The sequence below is a fragment of the Urocitellus parryii genome, chromosome 12, assembly GCF_045843805.1.
Source record: "Urocitellus parryii isolate mUroPar1 chromosome 12, mUroPar1.hap1, whole genome shotgun sequence".
Taxonomy (NCBI): domain Eukaryota; kingdom Metazoa; phylum Chordata; class Mammalia; order Rodentia; family Sciuridae; genus Urocitellus; species Urocitellus parryii.
The window spans coordinates 67,459,281-67,482,889 of record NC_135542.1 but is presented as its reverse complement, the minus strand read 5'-3'; the positions used below and the strand labels follow the sequence as shown (position 1 = coordinate 67,482,889).

The 23,609-nt window shown below is 34.4% G+C and overlaps 1 protein-coding gene across 1 annotated transcript in view; it reads left to right on the top strand.

The window, feature by feature from the left end:
* The window catches only part of Srbd1 (S1 RNA binding domain 1), a 210,755-nt gene that overhangs the window by 32,558 nt on the left and 154,588 nt on the right, over positions 1-23,609 (top strand). The window contains exons 8-10 of the mRNA XM_026385739.2: positions 202-298; positions 3,603-3,738; positions 15,958-16,061. Of these exons, the coding sequence (XP_026241524.2) occupies positions 202-298; positions 3,603-3,738; positions 15,958-16,061 (337 nt within the window). The remainder of the gene's footprint in view (positions 1-201; positions 299-3,602; positions 3,739-15,957; positions 16,062-23,609) is intronic.

The following is a 23,609-nucleotide window of genomic DNA, read 5'->3' as shown; positions in this document are numbered from 1 at the left end:
GGAAGGCCCTACAGTATTGCTTCTGGAGGCTCTCTTTTGTTGCATATGGAAGCTAGTCATTGTTATGGTATCTTTCTGTCTTAAGTTTGTTAAGTTAAAATTTTATTTCGACTAGGATTTAAAATAATGTGGTAATTACAGGCATTAAAAGCAATCTTTATACTTTGTTTTTTTGTTCTCCCTCTTACCCTTCACCTAAAGGGCTGTCAGCACTCCAGGATATTGAAACAGGAGTGCAGCATATTTTGGCAGACATGATTGCTAAAGACAAAGACACGCTTGATTTCATTCGGAAATTGTGAGTAACTCTTTCACAGAGTTTTCTGCTTTGTGGGCTTTTGTTGTTAAGGGTCACATGGTTACTGCTAACACCAGTGTTCATTAAAAACTGTCTTCCGACTTTTTTTTCCCCTAGTATCAGATCACTTTTTTCAAACAACAGAACCTTAATATATAGAACAGATAAAAGAAAAGATGTTTTAATTGAATTATGGTCAGGGAGCCTGGAACTCTATCTACTCATCCTATTAAACCCCGGCACCTCAATGGAGGGCTCTGATGAACACAGTTTAGAAACCACTGCATTTACATAACATCTACTAGAGATTTATGCTTATTTAGAGTTGGTAGCATTGCTTTCTTAAACATGTTAATTGTGATGTACATGTTTAATTTTATAATAGTTAATTTATGGAGTTTATTGGCAATTACGTTATCTTCAGAATGTGTGATATGAGATATGGATAAAAGCACTGACCTTAAAATGAATTTTGGCTTCTGGGGGGAGCAGCTTATCCATCCATTGCATCACAATCTGCATTTATGAGATTAAAACTCTTTGCTAGACCTATTTGGGCTCATGGATTTTATGCCTCATTTTAAAAAAGGCATTACTTTTTAAATTTTTTTTTAAAATAAAGTTTATTTTCTTCCTACGATAGAAATACATACCAATTGCATAAAGTATAAAAGTTTACCTAGTAAATAGAATTTTACAAATATGGAATAATGTATATGATAAATTAAAATAGAAATTCAAGCATAATCCTATAATATAAACAAATTCCTGTATTTTTATACAAGAGACATAGAAAATATTTATAAAGCACATAAAAATGTTCACTCCTGAGAAGAGAGAGGTTTCCAAGAGGTAGGATATCATGTGGGGTAGCTGTCAGTAAAAAGGAACATATACTTTTTTTTTATAGTTCTATGTTACTTTTAGATTTTATAAATGACCACTTTTGCTTTTCTAATTTTAACAATTTAAAAAGTCAACAGTACAGATAAGCAAAAATAATTTTTAGCTACACACTCAGTTACCATTCTTACTACTGTTGCAGATTTCTAAGAGTGCTTACTCACAATATACTTTTCTATGCATATTCACTAATATACTAGGATAGATTGTATTGCATGAAAATTAAACCTTTAAAAAATTAACAGGATTGTATGAACATCTTTTTATGTTTATGAAAATATTTCTATAGCTTTAATGCATCAGCTTAAGTGTGTTTGGATTATAACACAAAAATAGAATAATGGGTAGATAATGCAACCCTAAACAGTTTAGATTTAATCCAAACAACTCTGACTTTAGACATAAAGGGAAAATATATGTATTTCTCCTAACTGAATTGGCTAGATAATTGTTCTCAAGTCTTTGCTTCATGGAAATTTTTTAGATGTAAGATGCTAATTTATTTCATTTAAAAATATATCAATAGTTGTATGAAAAGAAGACATATCTGGCAACTCCGATTTTTTTTTAAATTTTTTTATTCTAATTTGTTATGTATGACAGCAGAATGCATTGCAGTTCATATTACATATATAGAGCACATTTTTTCATATCTCTGGTTGTATACAAAGTATATTAACACCATTCGTGTCTTCATTCATGTATTTTGGATAATGATGTCCATCTCATCCCTCCATCGATTTCTAACTCCATGCCCCCTCCCTTTCCCTCCTACTCCCTTGCCCTATTTAGAGTTCGTCTATTCCTCCCATGTTCCCCCTCCCTACCCCAGTATGCATCAGCCTACTTATATCAGAGAAAACATTTGGCATTTGGTTTCTTGGGATTGGCTAATTTCACTTAGCATTATCTTCTCCAACTCCATCCATTTACCTGCAAATGCCACGATTTCATTCTCCAACTCCGTCTATTTACCTACAAATGCCATGATTTTATTCTCTTTTATTACTAATATTCTATCTGTGTTTATACTACATTTTTTTAATCCATTCATCTACTGAAGGGCATGTAGGTTGGTTCCATAGTTTAGCTATTGTGAATTGTGCTGCTATGTGGCCGTGTCCCTATAGTATGCTGTTTTTAAGTCATTTGGATATAGACCAAGGAGAGGAATAGCTGGGTCAAATGGTGGTTTCATTTCTAGTTTTCCAAGGAATCTCCATACTGCTTTCCATATTGGCTGTCCCAATTTGCAGTCCCACCAGCAATGTATGAGTATGCCTTAAAAAGGCATTACTTTAAAACTGAAGTTAATTTTTTTGTTTAGTTGTTGATGCATCTGTATTTGTTTATTTAAAATTTTTTTTTTACATAATGTTTTTTAGTTGTCAAAGTTATCTTATTTATTTATATGTGGTGCTGAGTATTGAACCCAGTGCCTCACATATGCTAGGCAAGTGCTCCACCACTGAGCTACAAACCCAGCCCATAAAACCTTATTTTTATGTACCCTGTTGTTCTTTTTCTGCTATCTATCAAAAGAAATGGTAGGTTTCTGCCAGAGATTTGCTTTTGCTGTGTGTCCTTCCATACCTCCAGCTCTATGACTTTGCAGAAAGAGGAAAGGGGATGAACCAGTTGATTGCTGTTGCATCAGGGGTTTTGTTAATTCAAGGAAGAGAACTTTTCTGTGTTCTCAGTGGTCCTAGCAGGAATGGGTTGAAGTAGGAAAAGTGATTAGATTAATTTTTTTGGGTGTGTGAGTAATTATGCAACTGAAATTTGTCTCAATTTTATAAATTATTATAGGAAGCTATACTGGTACATCCTTTTGTTTGTTTGTTTCTTTTTTTTTTTTAGCTTTTAATTGACTGTGACTGCCTAATTCAGTGGTTAGAGAAGGATGATATTTAGACTACAGTTATTAGTCTGATTCCTATGATAGTTTTGGTCTCTTGCGTAACTATAAATGGTATTTGAACTCATTTAGGCATATTGGGTTGACACATAAATAGTTCTGTAGGATATATGTTAGCATGGTAGGCAAAATGTCCTTATGATGGGTTAATAATACTATTGTTTTCATAATTGGGCATCATTAAACACATTGCACTTGATAATGGCTTATTTTTTTTGCTATCCTTATTTCCATATAACTTATTTTTGTTCTACTGAGGTACTTATTAGTTGGATACATGCTTATAATTCTGGCAACTTGGGAGGCTGAGGCAGGAGGATCACAAGTTTGAGGCCAGCCCCAGCAACTTAACAAGACTGTCTCAAAATAAATAATAAAAATGGCCAGCAATGTAATTTAGTGGTATAGCACCCTGGGTTCAATCCCAGTACTTAAATAAGTAAATAAAATATTAATTTTTTGAACATTTGTGTATCTGATCAGGTGCCAAAATAGATACATTTGTATCCAGTCATCTCTGGCAAAAGTGTCCTCAAAAAAGGTAAATGAGAAAGACGTTGATAAGTTTCAGCTCTACCAGAACTTTTCATGTAACATAAGAAACATCCAGCATCATCAGGTGAGTAAGGAACTACTTGTATGTTCTGATGCCAATAGTAATGATAGTGCTCTATACTTGCCTGCTGCTTTACTTACCTAAGAATTTAAAGAATTTTATGTCATCTGGTTTCTTTTTTCTTCATACACATTTCTTATAAAATATTATATTTTCCTAATTTCACAAATGGGAAACTAAAGACCTAGAGAAGTTAGTGACACTGGGAATTTTTAGCAGAACCAACAGTATAACAACTTAGGTCTCTTGCTTTCTGCCTGGTGATCTTTCATGTTAGACTCTGATTCCCCGTTTGCTTGGGTTTCTTTTCCACATGAAATACAAATCAGAGGTGTCTGGTTTAGAATAAAGTGTGATAGATCTCATTTGGTTGCATGAACCATAGTAATTGTTACTCAGTCTTCTGATTTCATTTTCCATTTTACTAATTTTTTAAAAAATATAGTCATTTAGGGAATGCATGCGTATATTGTAGAATTTAAAAAACATTGGTTTTTAAATAATATAGGAGAAACAAGAGGAGTTATAAATAAAAAATACGGTAGTACTGGCTTTTATATTTACCTGTATAGTTACCTTAACCATGTTCTTTATTTCTTCATTTGGCTTTGAGTTACTGTCTACTGTCTTTTCATTCCAATCCTAAACTGCAAACACTGACCCCCACTATATTTTATGTAGGGCAGATCTACTAATGACAGACTTTTGTAGTTTTTGTTTATCTGGGAAATCTTTAAGTTCTCCTTTTAATTAACTTTTACATAACTGCAGTAAAATACACATAATATAAAATGTATGATCTTCATCATTTTAAGAATGAGTAATGTTTCTACAACCTGTCTCAGAACCTCTTCATCTTGCAAAACTGAAACTCTACCCATTAAACTTTTTCATTATTTCTGAAGAATGATTTTTCTGAGTATAGAATTCCTAATTGGCAGTCTTTTGTAACTTTGGATATGTCATTCACTGTCTTGTGGTATGCCTTCCATGATTTTTCTTTTTATTGTAGCAGGCATTGAACCCACGGGTGCTCAGTGGCCACCGAGCCACATTCCCTAGCCCTACTCCCCTTTTAATTTTTTATTTTGAGACAGGGTCTTGCTAAATTGCTTAGGGACTCCCTAAGTTGCTGAGGCTGGCTTTGAACTAAATCCTTCTGCCTCAGCCTCCCAAACCATTGGGGTTATAGGCATGTGCCACCATGCCTGGACACTTCATAAATTTTGATGAGCAGTCAGCTGCTAATCTTAGTGTGCCAAGTTACTTCTTTCTCACTCTTCTTTCAAGATTCTTTGCCTTTGTCTTTGAAATTTTGATGATAACGTGCCTTGGGAGTCTCTGAGTTTATTCTATTTGTAGTTCATTGTGATTCTTAGATGCGTAGAGTAATTTTTTTTAAAAAGTCAAAATTGATAAACTCCTGGTCATTATTTCTTCAAATAATCTTTTGGCCTCTTTCTCCCCTCTTGTGGAACTCCCATTATATGTGGTGCTTGGTAGTATCCCACAGGGACTCTATTAGTTTTTTTTATTCCTTTTTTGTTCTCATCTCAAATTGTGTAATTTCAATTGTCCTGTCTTCAACTTTGATGACTTGTTTTCTGCTTGCTCAAATTTGCTGTTGAAAATAAATGACCTGGGGCTGGGCTTATAGCTCAGCAGCAGAGAGCTTGCCTCACACATGTGAGGCACTGGGTTCAATCCTCATCATCACCTAAAAATAAATATAAAGATATTGTGTACATATTTAAAAAATCTTAAAAAGAAAATAAATGACCTAACATTACATCTCAAAGCCCTAGAAAAAGAAGAATAAACCAACACCAAAAGTAGAAGACAGAAAGTAATTAGAATCAGGACTAACATCAAATGAAATTGAAACAAAAGAAACAACTGAAAAAATAGATAAAACGAGAAGCTGATTCTTTGAAAAAAATAAATGAAATTGACAAACACTTAACCACCCTAAAGAAAAGGAGAGAGAAAACTCAAATTACTAAAATTCATGATGAAAAAGGAAATATCACAACAGATACTATTGAAATACAGAAGATAATTACAAACTTTTATGAAAAATTGTACTCCAGTAAAATAGAAAATCTTGAAGACATCAACAAATTTCTAGACATGATCTTCCCAAACTGAATCAGGAGGATATGCACAATTTAAATAGGTCAATTTCAAGCAATGAAATAGAAGGTGCCATCAAAACCCTGCCAACGAAGAAAAGCCCAAGACCAGAGGGATTCTCACGTGAGTTCTACAAGACTTCCAAAGAAGAATTAATACCAATACTCCTCAAATTATTCCATGAAATATAAAAAGAAGGAATTCTTCCCAATTCTTTCTATGAGGCTAGTATCAACCTGATACCAAAAGCAGACCCATCAAAGAAGGAAAAATTCAGACCAATATCCCTGATGAACATAGATGCCAAATTCTTCAATAAAATTATGGCAAATTGCATACAAAAACATATTAAAAAGAATGCACAATGATCAAATGGGGTTCATTCCAAGAATGCAAGATTGGTTCAATATATGGAAATCAATAAATGTAATTCATCACATTGATAGACTTAAAGGTCAGAATCATATGATCATCTCAATAGCTGCAGAAAAAGCATTTAACAAAATATAGCACCCCTACATGTTGAAAACACTAGAAAAACTAGAAATAGTAGTAACATACCTGAACATTTTAAAAGCTATCTATGCTATTATGTCCAAGGCCAACATCACTCTAAATGGAGAAAAATTGAAAGCTTTTCCTTTAAAAACTGAAACAAGACAGGGTTGTACTCTTTCACCACTTCTATTCAACATAGTCCTTGAAACTCTAGTCAGAGCAATTAGAAGAAAGAAATTAAAGGGATACCAATAGGAAAAGAAGAATTAAACTATCACTCTTTGCCAACTATAGGATTCTATATTTAGGGAATCCAAAAAATATCACCAGAAAACTTCTGGAACTAATAAATGAATTCAGTAAAGTAGTAGGATATAAAATCAACACTCATAAATCAAATGCATTTCTATACATCAGTGATGAATCCTCTGGGAGAGAAATTAGGAAAACTACCCCTTTCACAATAGCCACAAAAAACAAACAAAAAACTTGGGAATCAACCTAACAAAAGAGGTGAAAGACCTCTTCAATGAAATACAGAACACCAAAGAAAGGAATTAAAGATCACCTTAGAAGATGGAAGCATCTCCCTTGTTCTTAGATAGGCAGAATTAATATTGTCAAAATGTGGGCTGGGGATGTGGCTCAAGTGGTAGCGCGCTCGCCTGGCATGCGTGCGGCCCGGGTTCGATCCTCAGCACCACATACAAACAAAGATGTTGTGTCCGCTGATAACTAAAAAATAAAATATTAAAAAAATATTGTCAAAATGTCATGTTACCAAAAGTGTTATACAGATTTAATGCAATTCCAATTAAAATCCCAACAACATTCCTCATAGAAATAGAAAAAAGCAATCATGAAATTCATTTGGAAAAATAAGAGACCCAGAATAGCCAAAGCAATCCTTAGCAGGAAGAATGAAGCAGGAGGTACCACAATACCAGACTTTAACATATTCTACAGAACTATAGTAATAAAATTGGCACGGTATTGGCAACAAAACAGACATGTAGACCAATGGTACAGAATAGAAGACACAGAGACAAACCCACATAAATACAGTTATCTCATATTAGACAAAGGCACCAACCCCCCCCCCCAAAAAAAAAAAACCATACATTGGAGAAAAGATAGCCTCTTCCATAATTGGTGCTGGGGAAACTGGAAATTCATATGCAGCAAAATGAAATTAAACCCCTATCTTTCACCATGCACAAAACTCAACTCATTGTGGATTAAGAACCTAGGGATTAGACCAGAGACCCTGCACCTAATAGAAGAAAAAGCAGACCCAAATCTTCATCAGGTAGGCTTGGGGATCTGACTTCCTTAACGGACTCCTAAAGCACAAGAAATAATATCAAAGTCAATAAATGGGATGGATTCAAACTAAAAAGGCTCTTCTCAGCAAAGGAAACAATCAGTAACATGAAGAGAGAGCCAACAGAATGGGAGAAAATCTTTACCAAATAGGCATCAGATAGATCACTAATCTCCAGGATATATAAAGAGCTTCAAAAACTTAACACCAAAAAAACCCCAAATAACACAATCAATAAATGGGCTAAGGAAGTGAAAAAGATATATAATTGATCAACAAATATATGAAAAATTATTCAACATCTCTAGTAATTATAGAAATGTAAATCAGAACTACTCTTTTAAGATTTTATTTCATTCCAGTCAGAATGGCAATAATCAAGAATACTAGCATCAGTAAGTGTTGGTGAGGATGTGGGGGAAAAGGTACACTCATACATTGTTGTTGAGTCTGCAAATGGGTGCAACCACTCTGGAAAGTAGTATGGAGATTCCTTAAAAAACTTGGAATGGAACCACCATATGATCCAGCTATCCCACTCCTTGTTCTATAGCCAAAACAGCCTACTTCAGTGACGCAGCTACATCAATGTTTATAGCAGCTCAATTCACAACAGCAGCTGAATTCGCAATAGCTAAACTGTGGAACCAACTTAGATGTCTTTCAATAGATGAATGGATAAAGAAACTGTGGTGCGTAGATACAATGGAATATTACTCAGCCTTAAAGAAGAATAAAATTATGGCATTTGAAGGTAAATAGATGGAGTTGGAGAATATCATGCTAAGTGAAATAAGCCAATTCCAAAAAACCAAAGATCAAATGTTTTCTCTAATATGTGGATGCTGATCCTTAATGGGGTGGGAGGTGAGGACAAGGGAAAAATGGAGGAATTTTGAATTGAGCAAAGGGGAGTGAGGGGAGGGGAGTGTTATAGGGACAGATGAGACAAGGCACCGAGGATAGCAGGAAACAATTTTATTTAGCTGAAGCCTGGTTCAGAGGCCACAGCTTTTGCTGAAATAAATCAATCCCCTGAACCCCGAGTTCAGGTAGTTTCAGAGTTTTATACCCAGCATGTAAGGGGAGGGGCTCAGAAGTTCACAGTCTGTTGAAGTTCACATAAAAGCAGCTTTTTCCTTCACTATTTTGGGCAAGTTAACCCTTCAAGGACAACACCTGAGAAGGTGAGAGCTTCTTCTTCCCTTTCTTTCCTCCGCCTGCCAGCTGTTACCATGGAGCCAAATTGGTATCTTCTCTTCTCTTAGAAATGTAGACATCTCTGTGAAGCCCCAGCTCAAGGCCAGAGGCCTTGTTTACACATTTCTACAAACTAGTATACTGGATATGTTTGTGAAAAATTAGTAAGGGGGTGTCCAGCATCTGCAGTGCTGGTTTCTTCCTGGCCAGTGGTCAAGTAAGATAGGGCAACACGAAAATAGGAAGTTTATCTACATTGGACTCTCTTAATGAAAAATGATCCCACTCTTGCTTTAATCTTAGCCCCACAATTATTCAAAATACCTGTCCTTAGTCCTGTTGCCACAGCTTCCTGGTCATTTGGATGAATGAAGCTTATTCTCTAATCTAGTATGAAACTGGTAGACCATTCCTGTAAAGGTACAGAGGGTAAATATTTTAGGCTTGTTAGATAATTTTTTTTTTTGAAAATATACAACTACCATGTTGTATGAAAATAGTCACTGACGATACGTAAGTGAGTGATCATAAATGTGTTTTAGCAGTTTTATTTACAAAAATAGATGTCAGATAGGCTTAATCCTGTCAGAAGACAAAATTATAACAAAATCTTAATTGCATTTTATTTGGGATTCTAGAATGGGACAAGGCCTCATATAAAATACAATGACTATTCTGATGAGCTGAGTAGAAGAGTTTGGCTTTATAGAAAAAAATCTGGTCTGGGGAAAGCAGAAATAATACAAAAAAGCAGATTGGTTTTTTCAAAGTTACTTTCTTTATAAAGGTTGGAGCTATTATGCAGGCTAAAACTGTCATGTTGGGGATTGACTCTTACTGTATTTCTCACTCTCCTGATTTCTTGGAAGATCCTATAAACAAACTTGCTGGATGACTTGGAACTTGCATAAGTGACTCCATTTTGACTTGGACTGTTGGGCCTAGTGCAGAAGCTCTGTCCAAACCAGTGCCACTCTATATATTTAACAGGCTCATGAACCATAGTTTGCTGACCACTACCCTAGTATATGGTTCAAGAAGGGTATATATGTACAGTATTCTTACTTCTGGCACATTTAAACATTTTTTTGCACTTTCTTTCCTTAAGTTTCTTTTTTTCTTTTTTTTTTTTTTAAGTTTCTTGAATACATTATACTGTTGTTGCTTTTCCTTGAATATCGTTTTGAAGAAATCTGTCTTAGATAAAAATCTCAGCTGAAGATGTCCTCTGTTGCTTTATTAATTCTCTTTATTGATTTTGTGGTTCTTCTAGGAGGATGAGGGGAGATTTAGAATCAGGAGATTGTCACTCTTCTACAAACCTGAAGTCTTCAATAAATAATTAAAAAATTTATTTCTCTTACTGTCTGCATTTTACTGTGGTAAAAAGGGGATGATGGAAAGTAGTAGAATGCTTTACCATTTATACAACATTTAATTTCCATACTAAAAATAGAATTTTTCGAAAAACTTATGATAGCACAGACACAGAATATTTTGATCTTGTTGTAACATGATATGAAAATTTTTAATTATCCCAAAGATATTTTTTGTATACTTATTATATTTTGGATCTTAATTGGAGAATCAAGGTGACATGGCCCGTGCCCTTGAAGAAAGTTTCACTATGTATACTTTAAAGTTGTCAATTTTGGTTTTTATACATTGTATCATATTGGGCGAAGTGTATATACTTTTAGTAATTTGAAAAAATGTTAACACTTTGATATTTTACTTGCCAGGTTTTGTCAACAGATATAGCATAATGAAGAAATAATTTCTAATAGTATTAGTAACTAAGCATACTTAATTTCCTTTTACGGAAATGACGATATCATATTTTGTCCCTTCTTTGCTTTTTAAAATTTTAATACAACTTTGGAAAACATGCAGTTTTATTTTTCTGAAACCATCCTTTCTAATATCTGCTTGAAAATATTTTGTTGGTCTCAGCATTTAAAACACATTTTATTTTATTTATTTTTTTTTATTTTTATTTTTTTTTTTATTGGTCGTTCATAACATTACATAGTTCTTAATACATCATATTACACGGTTTGATTCAAGTGGATTATGAACTCCCCCTTTTACCCCGTATACAAATTGCTGTATCACATCAGTTACCCTTCCATTGATTGACATATTGCCTTTCTAGTGTCTGATGTATTCTGCTGTCTGTCCTATTCTCTACTATCCCCCCTCCCCTCCCCTTCCCTCCCCTCCCCCCTCCCCTTTTCTCTCTCTACCCCTTTTACTGTAAATCATTTCTTCCATTTGTATTATCTTGTCTTACCCCTCCTTTCCTCTTATATGACATTTTGTATAACCCTGAGGATCGCCTTCCATTTCCATGCACTTTCCCTTCTCACTCCCTTTCCCTCCCACCTCTCATCCCTGTTTAATGTAAATATTCTTCTCAAGCTCTTCGTCCCTACCCTGTCCTTGTTAACTCCCCTTATATCAAAGGAGTCATTTGGTATTTGTTTTTTAAAGATTGACTAGCTTCACTTAGCATAATCTGCTCTAATGCCATCCATTTCCCTCCAAATTCTATGATTTTGTCATTTTTTAATGCAGAATAATACTCCATTGTATATAAATGCCACATTTTTTTTATCCATTCATCTATTGAAGGGCATCTAGGCTGGTTCCACAGTCTTGCTATCGTGAATTGAGCTGCTATGAACATCGATGTAGCAGTGTCCCTGTAGCATGCTCTTGTTAGGGCTTTAGGGAATAGACCGAGAAGGGGAATAGCTGGGTCAAATGGTGGTTCCATTCCCAGCTTTCCGAGAAATCTCCATACTGCTTTCCAAATTGGCTGCACCAATTTGCAGTCCCACCAGCAATGAACAAGAGTGCCCTTTTCCCCGCATCCTCTCCAGCACTTATTGTTGTTTGACTTCCTAATGGCTGCCAGACTTACTGGAGTGAGATGGTATCTTAGGGTAGTTTTGATTTGCATTTCTCTGACTGCTAGCGATGGTGAGCATTTTTTCATGTACTTGTTGATTGATTGTATGTCCTCCTCTGAGAAGTGTCTGTTCAGGTCCTTGGCCCATTTATTGATTGGGTTATTTGTTATCTTATTGTCTAATTTTTTGAGTTCTTTGTATATTCTGGTTATTAGGGCTCTATCTGAAGTGTGTGGAGTAAAGATTTGTTCCCAGGATGTAGGCTCCCTGTTTATCTCTCTTATTGTTTCTTTTGCTGAGAAAAAACTTTTTAGTTTGAGTAAGTCCCATTTGTTGATTCTATTTGTTAACTCTAGCGCTATGGGTGTCCTATTGAGGAATTTGGAGCCCGATCCCACAGCGTGTAGATCATAACCAACTTTTTCTTCTATCAGATGCCGTGTCTCTGATTTAATATCAAGCTCCTTGATCCATTTTGAGTTAACTTTTGTGCACGGCGAGAGATAGGGATTCAGATTCATTTTGGTGCAAATGGATTTCCAGTTTTCCCAGCACCATTTGTTGAAGATGCTATCCTTCCTCCATTGCATGCTTTTAGCCCCTTTATCAAATATAAGATAGTTGTAGTTTTGTGGATTGGTTACTGTGTCCTCTATTCTGTACCATTGGTCCACCCGCCTGTAAAACACATTTTAAATAGTATGTTTAATCCATGTGTCATTCTGGGTTAGTTTGTAACTAAATTTAAGTTTGTGGTTGACACAATCTTCTAGATGTAAAGAACTCAGGCCTGAGAAAGTAAACCCTTTGGGGAATGTCAGTTTTGAAAAACAGTCCTATGTTTTAAGAACTTTTTAGATTATTTTGAATGCAAGAGGGATGATGTCACAAAGATAGCTTTCTAAACCCTTCAGTGCTGAGGCCCCTGTGTCCCCAGCTCTGAACCCTATTTTTCAGCCTCTACGTAAATGTCCGAAGATGTAGTACCTTGGAATACAGAAACCTATGAAAATGATGGAAATCTGTGGTAAAGAAACAGCATTCCCTATAATTTCTCCATGTGTTGTGGAGGGAGCTGTTAGGCCTGTCTACTAAATTAATTACTCTGGTTGCAACTTTTCATTGGTCCTTAGTGAAGTCTTTTTTATTATATGAATTTGTCACTTGGCCTTCACATTCTCTCCTGGGATCTTCCATTTCTGTTCTTTTTTTGCTGCTGCTTTCACTGATCCCACTTCCTTTGCCTTTTTTTTTTTTTTTTTTTTTTTTACTACCTATTTCCTGTTCATTGCTGACATCTACAATAATTCTGCTTTATCCCACTACTTACTTTCAGTTTCATTCTATTATTTCTTACATTAAAGAACTTTCCTTCTGTTACTAATTTTTTAGTGTTTTTAACATGAAGAACTGCTAGATTTTGTCAAATGTTTTTGAATCTATTGAGATGACCAGATGATTTTTTATTTTTTATTGAATTGATATAATATATTATATTAATTGATTTCCAGATGATAAACCGCTGGACATTCCTGGAATTAATTATACTCTGTCTTGGTGTGTAATCCTGTTTATATATTTCTGGATTTGGATTGCTGTTATTTTGCTGAGGATTTTTACATCTATATTCATAAGAGATATTGGTCTGTAATTTTCTTGTGACGTCTTGCTTGGTTTTGTATCAGTATAATACAGGCCTTGAAGAGAATTGGGAAGTTTTTCTTCTCTTATATATTTGGAAAATTTTATGAAGAATTGGTATTATTTCTTCTTAAAATGGCAGAGTTCTATGGTGGAGCCACCTAAGCCTGGACATTTCATTATGGGAAATTTTAGAATTACCAATTCAATATTTTTACTTTTAGATCTATTCACATTTTCTCTTTCTTTTGATTTGCTTTTGGTAAGTTGGGTCTTTTTAGGACTTTTTTTCATTTTATCTAAGTTATCTAATTTGGCATATAGTTGTTCATAATATTTTGTTAGGATATCTTATTTCTATGATCTATAGTAATGGCCTCTCTTTTACTTTGGGTAATTTGAGTGTTCGTTATTTTCTTTTGATTAGCAAAAGATCTGTCAGTTTTGTTGATATTGGGCTGGAGTTGTGGCTCAGAGGTTGAGCGCTCCACCTAGCATGTATGAGGCACTGGGTTCCATCCTCAGCACCACATAAAAAAATAAATAAAGTCATTGTGTCCATTTACAACTAAAATAAAATTTCAAAACAAAAATTTGTTGATATTTTGAAAGACCCATCTTTTGGTTCTGTTGAATTTTCTGTCTTTTTTTTTTTTTTAATTCTTAATTTCTACTCTCTTATTTCCTTTCTTCTGCATATTTTAGCGTTTGTTTGCACTTTTCTAAGGAGTGTTTTTAAAGGTAGTTCTTTCAACATAATATTAAGAACAGGGTATGAATTTAAATTTCTACTTTGCTATTTGCTAGCTTTGTGATTTGGGAAAGTTAGTCTCAGAAAAATGATTATCAATTGAAGATAATACATCATTGATGACTTAAGGAATACTTAAGATAATGTATTCAGAGTGCTTAGACGGGCCTTACAATTAGTGCTAGTAAATGATAGCAATTAGTAACTATTAACGATTCCTCTTAGGATTATGCATTTTGTATTTATCTTAGCACAAATGATCTTTCACAGTTATAAAAAATATATCAACTCCAGATGGTCAGAAAATTTCAGTAGGATCTGAAAAGGAGTACCAAAATACATTGTACCAAAATACAATGTACTGTATTTTCTTTCAAAGAGTGTGTTATAGTTTACTTGATAAGGGAAATAAGTTGCTTGGGAAAGGTATAAGCATCTCAAGCAAATTTTTACCCCTCACACACCAGATAGAGCACTAATCTCTAGGGTATATAAAGAACTCAAAAAGCTAAGCACCAAAAAAACAACCCAATCAATAAGTGGGCCAAGGACCTGCACAGATATGTCACAGAAGAGGATGTACAATCAATCAACAAATATATGAAAAAATGTTCATCATCTCTAGGAATTAGAAAAATGCAAATCAAAACTACTCTAAGATATCATCTCACTCCAGTCAAAATGGCAGCTAAATGAAGACAAACAACAATAAGTGTTGGCGAGGATGTGGGGAAAAAGGTACACTCACACACTGCTGCTGGGACTGTAAATTGGGGCAGCCAATATGGAAAGCAGTATGGAGATTCCTTGGAAAACTGAGAATGGAACACTATTTGGCCCAGCTATCCCTCTCCTCAATCTATACTCAAAGGACTTAAAAACAGCATACTACAGGGACACAGCCACATCAGTGTTTATAGCAGCACAATTCACAATAGCTAAACTGTGGAACCAACCTAGATGGCCTTTCAGTAGATGAATGGATAAAAAAATGTGTCATATATACACAATGGAATATTACTCAGCAATAAAAGAGAATAAAATAATGGCATTTGCAGGTAAATGGATGGAGTTGAAGAAGATAATGCTAAGTGAAGTTAGCCAATCCCCAAAAACCAAATGCCAAATGTTTTCTCTGATATAAGGAGGCTGATGCATAGTGGGGTAGGGAGGGGGATCATGGGAGGAATAGACAAACTCTAGATGGAGCAGAGAGGTGGGAGGGGAAAGGAGGGGGCAGGGTGTTAGCAAGGATGGTAGAATGTGGTGGACATCATTATCCAAAGTACATGTATGAAGACAGAATTGGTGTGAACATACTTTATATACAACCAGAAATGAAAAATAGTGCTGTATATGTAAAATTGTGGATGTGTAACCGACGTGATTCTGCAATCTGCATTTGGGGTAAAAATTGGGAGTTCATAACCCACTTCAATCTAATGTATGAAATATGATATGTCAAGAGCTTTGTAATGTTGTGAACAACCAATAAAAAAAAAGAATTGTAATGCATTCCGCTGTCATTTATTTTTAAAAAATCAATTAAAAAATAAAAAACCCAAAAACCCTCAAAAGTATAAGCAAGTTATTATTTGAATACATTCTTGGTAAATTAAAAAATAAATAATTGATAATAGCTCTTGGCTAAATAACTGCCTAATTGGTTTCAATTAGTCATGAATTTCAAATGATTAAATTTATCAATTATATATATATTTTGTGGATTATCAATTTTTACCATATACATTTGTGCTCAGATTTTGGCAATTAATCGTGGAGAGAATTTGAAGATATTGACAGTCAAGGTCAACATTTCCGATGGAGTGAAGAATGAATTCTGTAGGTGGTGCATCCAAAACAGGTATGTTTATGGATTTCTATAGAATTTCCTTACTAGGTGGGTGTTTTGGCACATGTCTGTAATCCCAGCGGCTTAGGAGGCTAAGATAGGAGGATCGCAAGTTCAAAGCTAGCCTCAAAAAAAAAAAATGAGGCACAAGCAATTCATTGAGACCCTGTCTCTAAATAAAATACAAAAGAGGGCTGAGGATGTGGCTCAGTGGTCAAGGGCCCCTGTGTTCAATCCCCAGTCCCCCCCACCGCCAAAAAAAAAAAAAGAATTTCCTTTCTAAAATACCATACTGATATCTTTATGTTCTGATATGGAAAGATGTCTATTATGTGTTTTTTTTTAAAGCAAATGTCAATGTATATTGTATCTTTTGTTTTTTATTTTTGTTTTTCTTTTCTTTTTTGGTATGGAGGAATTGAACCCAGGGCAGTGTACCACTGAGCTGCATCCCTAGCCCTTTTTATTTTTAGACAGGGTTTTGCTAAGTTGTTTGAGGCCCACTTTGCTGAGGCTGGCCTCAAACTTGTGATCCTCCTTGTTTCTGAGTTGCTGGGATCACAGTTGTGTGTTACCATGCCCAGCTATATTTAAAAAACGAAGTATATGAGTTTTGTGTATGTTTAAATAGAAAATACCTAGAGGGTGCATAAGAAACAATAATGATTTCTGGAAGAGGAACATTTACTTCAGTACAGTCAGCAGTGCATAACAATATTTCAGTCAATGGTACATTATCTGCTTCTAAGTAAATCTGTGATTAAAAAAGCAAACCAAGGAAACCACCATAGATACCTGTCTGAATAGTGTGAAGCCTTCTCAAGAAGATCTTCAGGAGGTATTCCAGAAGAAGGCATTATTATCATGGAGGGTATCATGGAGGGTGAAAACTCCATGCATGTTGTTGTTCCTGAGGACATTCCTATGTGACAAGATGTGCCTAGGCTAATCTGAATGTTTTCTCCTTAGATTTTTAACAAAAATGTTTAAAAAGTATTTTTTTTTAATTTTTTATTATTGTTGGTCGTTCAAAACATTACATCTTTCTTGATATATCATATTTCACAGTTTGATTCAAAAGGGTTATGAACTCCCACTAAAAAGTATTTTTTAAAAGAGAAAAAAATAGAAAGTCTTATAGAATTAGAATATATAAAAGTTATTTTTGTACAGCTGTGTTTGTGTTTTAAACTAAGTGTCATCAAAAGAGTCAAGAAGTTAAAAAAGTTTGTAAAGTGAAATAGTTAAAGTAAGCTAAGGTTAATTTATTACTGAAAGAAGAAAAAACACTTAAAAATAAATTTAGTGTAACTTAAGTGAAGTCTATGGTAGTATACAGTAATGTTCTAGACCTTCATATTCACTCCCCAGTCAGTGACACTGAGAATAACTTCCAGTCCTGCAAGGTTCATTCATGGTAAGCCCCCTATACATATATACTATTTTATTTTAATTCTTTGTACTGTATTTTTACTGTATTACTCTATGTTTACATATACAGATACTTACCATCTTGTTATAGTTCCCTAAAGTGTTTAGTAAAGTAACCTTCTGTATAGGTTTAAAACATAGATGCAATAGACAATACCATATAGCCTAGGTGCATGGTAGGCTATACCATCTTGGTTCACAGAAGCATACTTAGAGGCCTGCACTGTGATGAAATGACTTATTGTGCATTTCTTACAACTTATCCCCATTATTAAGTGATGCATGACTGTGCTTTTCTGTACCATTTGAATCTTTTATAAAGAGCATATTTCCCCTCATGAAAAAAAATAGGTTAAAATATCATAATATAGGGGCTGGGATTGTGGCTCAGTGGTAGAGTGTTTGCCTAGCATGTGTGAGGCACTGGGTTCGATTCTCAGCTTCACATAAAGATAAATAAAATAAAGATATTGTGTCCATCTATAGATAAAAATATAAAAAGATAAAAAACCCATCATATTGTATATAGTATATCTGAAATGTTTTACTCATTAAGGATGATTGAAACAAAAATGTGATTAATAGGATATATTGTCAATATAAATCTTTAAACAAACTGTATGGTTTTCCTAAAAAACCTTTGCACATTAAGGATGATTGAAATAAACATTAAACATTTTTAAACATCATATTTTTAATTAACCTTTTTAGTTTTTAAGGAAACCATTTAAACTAGCCACACATTTTATATAACACTTGACTTTTAATTTTTCTAAATATATTTGATCTTCACATCAATCCATTTGATTGGTACAGCAAATTTTGTGGCCACCATGTGACTAATAAGAAAGCTAATACAAAGATGTAAAGGAGCTTGGTTAGAATGATAAATTTTAGATATGCTTATCAGCAGCTATCTCTTTGTGAACATAGCTTAGAGAACTTGCTGTGAATACTACTTGAAAAGTTAGATGTAGCATTCTTTGAGAAATATATATGCTATACTTTGGTAAATGGCTCCTACATCCAACATACTTCTTGTATCAATTCACTGAAAGCCAGTTTGCCCAATGCAATTCCACAAAGGATCAACTTGCTGAACCACCAAATAATACTAACCAAGTAAAATGTAATTTGAATGTTGATCAGTTATGTCATATCCATACAATGGAATTTTGTGCAGCTTTTAGAAAAAGCTGAGATATAAACATGTCTTATTAGGTTAAAAAGATAATTTATAATTATTTATTCTATAATTTCATTAATGGCAAATAATATGTCAATGTATATATAAGAAAATACCTGAGAAGATAATAAATGGTTTACTCCTTGGCTTTGGTATGAGATTTTAATTTTCTATCTTATACTTTACTGTGTAATTGTCACTTTCTTTGAATGCTTATTTCCTTTGTAAATAAATAAATAAATTTCATTAAAAATGAAGAGAATAAATATCAAAAAGAAATACTATATTTCAGAAATTACATTAACATATATTTTAATATAATGAAACTCTAAGATGGTTTTTTAGAAAATATAAAACAGATATGTTTGAGTTTCAATTACAGTTATATTACTTCCTACCCATGTTACTATAGGTGTTTTACTTAATTTTATTTTCAGTTTCATTGTCCTTAAAGTAGTGAATTATACCTTCCTCATGAATTGAAAAGAATGAAGTGATATTCCATGTAATTTTGTAGCTTACACATGGTGTTGAACAGGCCTTTGATAGTATCTGTTATTACAAAGTGGTAAGATTATGGTCCTAATTCCTTTCCTAGAAGTGTTTTAGTAAAGAGGTCACAATAAATTGGGGACAACTTCTAGCTTATTTTCCTGAAAATATTCTTAATTCTTTGTATCAAAGTCGTCCTTAATAAAGAAGTATTAGTTATACTTTTAACCTACCGTTTTATATTAAGTAAATATCAGGGGATGGTTTTCCTTATAATGATATAATTATTTTTTCTATGGCTTACCTATATTTGACTTTAGTTTTTCCCTTGTACTGTGATGTTTTGTTTTGTTTTGGTAGAGGGGATTGAAACTAGGTCTGCTTTACCACTGTGCTACATCCCCTGCCCTTTAAAAATTTTTTTAAATTTTGAGATGAAGTGCCTCACACATTCAAGGCTCTACCAACTGAGCTTCAAGCCTAGTCCAGTAATATAATTTTTAATCGAAAGTTTTTTCTTTTTTTGTCCATGTAGATAATTCCAAGAGCTGAAACACTTCTCTGGGAACTATGGGACTATTCTCAAGGAATTTTTTCTTTTCTAGAACACATTTGAATGGCTAGACATGTTTGCCTAATGAATTTTCTTCTTTTCCTTTTTTTGTTTTTTCTCTCTACTTCTTTTCCCACTCTCCCTCATATACTTATCCACTCAAGTATGTATTAGATGTTGGAGATCCACCTGGAAACTTGAAAAATACACTGTCTGTCCTTGAAGACCATGTAGTTTAATAAGGGTGACACTGAATAGAAGTAGAGAGTACCTATAAAAGTTTGTGTCATAGAACTCTATTTGGCCTGGCATGTATGTAGGGTAGAGATAGGAATGGGAGTAGAGGCAGCATGAAGTGAGAATTGAGATCAGTGTGGGCCAGGTCATACATAGCTTTCTAAGTATACTAAAGATTTTTGTTTTTTTTAATCTTAAGTGTAGTAGGAAACTAATTTAAACATTTTAAACAGAGAAGTGTCATGATCAGATTGCATTTTAAAATCAGTCTGGCTGCAACATAGAAAATTATTTGAGAGGAACTAAGAGTAGATGTGGTAGCTTTGGACTAGGGTAATAACAATAGGAAATAAACAGATTCGAGCAATGTTTAGGAGGTAGAGTCTACAGAGGTAGGAGAAATCATTCGATTAAATGGTGGATGGATTGATTAGGGAGAGGTGAAGTGAAGCATAGCATTTGTATGGCAGGGCAAGAAGATAGATGATGGTATCACTTATGCTATGAATATATAAAGTTCTATATGATTAGGGCAGAGAGTGAGCTGAATGGAAATCTTGTTATTATCTAAGTTAATTAGAATAACAAGGAAGAATTTAATACTAGTGTCTTAGTATAAAAAAAATCCTAGGTCTAAATTCAGAACTGAACAATTCATAATTTATAATTATATGTTGCTAGTTCAAGAGGATAAATATGAAGAGGATTTCTAATCTTGTCACGTGCTGTAATAGTTATGTTTGTGAAAACTCCATTAGTTTCTGCATTTGCTCTTTAAACAAAACATATGTGAGGGAATGATCTCAACGCTTTCCTGTTCATGACTTGGACTGTACAGTGACCAGGATTTGTAAGTTTGAGCTCCCTTGCAGCGAGCTTTTATGTCTTTTATCTGATGAGTAAATTTCTATTGTTTAAAATTATACTATTTTTTGTTCAGTAGTTTTAAGAACTGTCTCCTGATCCAGTTCTTTTTTAAATGTGGAAAAATGAAAGCTAAATGGAGAGAGCCTGTCTTTATCTTAGGTATAAGAAACAAGCAGAGTGTATTTCTTTGCCAAAGTAGAGAATATTTTTTTGTGCAATGGGTGGACAAAGCATGTCTCTGTCAAAAACATACAGTTTAGGGCACAGATCTTTTCAGTTGTTTATAGTACTCTCCTGGCCCTTGCAGGCAGTTGAGTTTGTGGTTCCTGCCTTATATTTTTGCTTTATTGTGCATATCTCATAAGACATATGTTTCGTATTGTAGAATTTGGTTTAGATGAGGTCCTTCAGTTTTATTCAGAGATATTTAGTTGTTGAGTGATGGAAGACTCAGGTTTTGAGATAATATTCTGTTAGGTAAACATATTGTATTGCTTTAAGGATATAGTAAGTAATAAAGTCTGTGAATTCACCATACTGTTTCAAGTCCCTTATGCTAATTTCTGTGAATAGCTTCTAGGAAGCTAGGGAAGGAGCATAAATTATTATTGTGTAAGGAACCAAAAGAAGTTTCTGTAATGCTGGATATTAGTTTAGCTGCTATGTTTCAGGGCTGGGTCCAGTGGTTTGAAGGTCAACTGAATGGAAATAACTGATACATCTTTAAGAATAAAATAGACCCACAACATTCTTCCAGGGAGGAGAGCCTAGCAGTCTAAACCAAGGGAGGATTTTGAGGTTTGAAAAAGATCACTGGGGGGCTTCAAGAGGATATGCAAAGGTAATAGTAGGATTTCTGGCTATTTCTTGCAAGTAGTAGGGAAATCTTTATTGGAGGCTTAAGGGAATAACCTTAGTAGACATCAGCTATACTAATTAAAAAAAAAATCACTTCATTAGTCTTCCTGCCTCTAAGCACTATCTTCATAGCATATCATCCCACTGCCTTGTATTCTAGCCTCTTCTTCCTTTGACTTTATCCTGCCAGTTTATACCCAAGCCATACTAATCTATTTGTAGTTACTTGAATCTATCATGTTCTTTCTTGCCTCTGAGCTTTCCAGTATGCTATGGTTTCTTCTCAGAATGATCATATTCCTTTGCCTTACTAGGTAAGCCACAATTCGTTTTTAAAACCCATCTGAGGTGTTTTTCTGGGAAGCTTTTCTTGATGTTGAATTCTCCAAATTAACAATGATGGTAGCAGCAGCAGCAGCAGCAGCAAGTGCTTAAATAGAATGTGCCAAAAAATTTACGAGTCCTTTACATATTAACTCACAACACTGAATTAAATATGATTATTACTCTCATTTTATAAATGAGATAGCAGACATGGTTAAGTAAGTCTCCCAACAAAGTAGTAAAATGGAATTTAAACAGAGATAATCTGCTTCAAATCTTGGTTTTCATTAAATATGTTGTACTGCTATTACTGCTACTTTTGAGCTCTATACCTTTATTTTTGCATATTTTTAGTATTTGCATTTATCATACTATCCTTTTTTTAAAAAGGTTCAGTGAAAGCAAGACTTGTGGCTAATTCTTGTCCTCCTCCTCCCTACCCCTCATGTCCTCAGATAAAGGTGACAGTGGGGAATAGTGAAGATTTAGATAGAAAGAAGGAAATATACATCCTGCCTAAAAGCACTTTCATTGAAATTAAAAAACAAAATTATTTGTAATTTAAGTATGTTACCCTCTATGGAAGGAGTTTAGTTATTTGCTAACACATAACCTTTGGTATGTAACAGTGTAAAGGCTTGTGCGTTTGCTCGCTTAAACTGAGTTCATTTCCTTGCCTGAGATGATTAACAGAGATGAGAGGACCTTTGACATGTATTAATGGATGACTAGAAAACATTTATATTTTGTTAATGGAGTCTGTTCAAGAGCCATTGAAGGGCAAAGGCAGAAATGCTGTAGGTGGATGGAAACACAGAAAGGGTAGGACTAAATTTGTCCTTTTTAGTTGCGTTTTTTTCTCTCCATTCTTTCTTCAGTGTCTACTAACAGTTAGTTCTATGGCCTTTACATTCTTCAGTATGGGTATATGTGTCCCCAGTAGAGCAGCGTGGCCTGAGTTCTACTCAAGAATGTCCAGGGCTGGGGTTGTGGTTCAGTGATAGAGCGCTTGTGTAGCATGGGTGAGGCACTGGGTTTGATTCTCAGCACCACATATAAATAAATAAAACAAAGGTCCATTGGTAACTAAAAAAATACTTAAAAAAAAATGAATGACTAGAGGTGAGGTTCAGTTTCTCCTTTGCTCAGTCTCCTTTAATTCTCATGAAGAGATAAAGAAAAGGTAATAGAAGAATCAGTGATTGTCTTAGCGTTTTTTGTTTTTGTGGTGCTGGGGATTAGAACCCAGGCCTTTTGCATGCAAGGCAAGCCCTCTACCAACTGAGCTATATCCCCAGCCCTGTTTTATTGCCATGACAGTGTGGTACAGACTGTGTGTCTTACAGAACAAAAATTAATTTTCTCACAGTTCCTGAGGCTAGTAAATCCAAAATAAGGAATTGAGTCACTTCCTGTGGGGGTAGGAAAGAGGGGTGTTCTTCTTGTTTGACAGTCACCTTCTCCCTGTGTCATCACATAGTAGAGACTCAGAGAAAGAGAGCAAGGTCTCTGGTGTCATGACCTCATCTGAAGCTAATATTCTCCAAAAGTCCCCATCTCTAGATGCCATCACAATAGAGATAAGGGCTTCAATATATGAATTTGGGGAAGG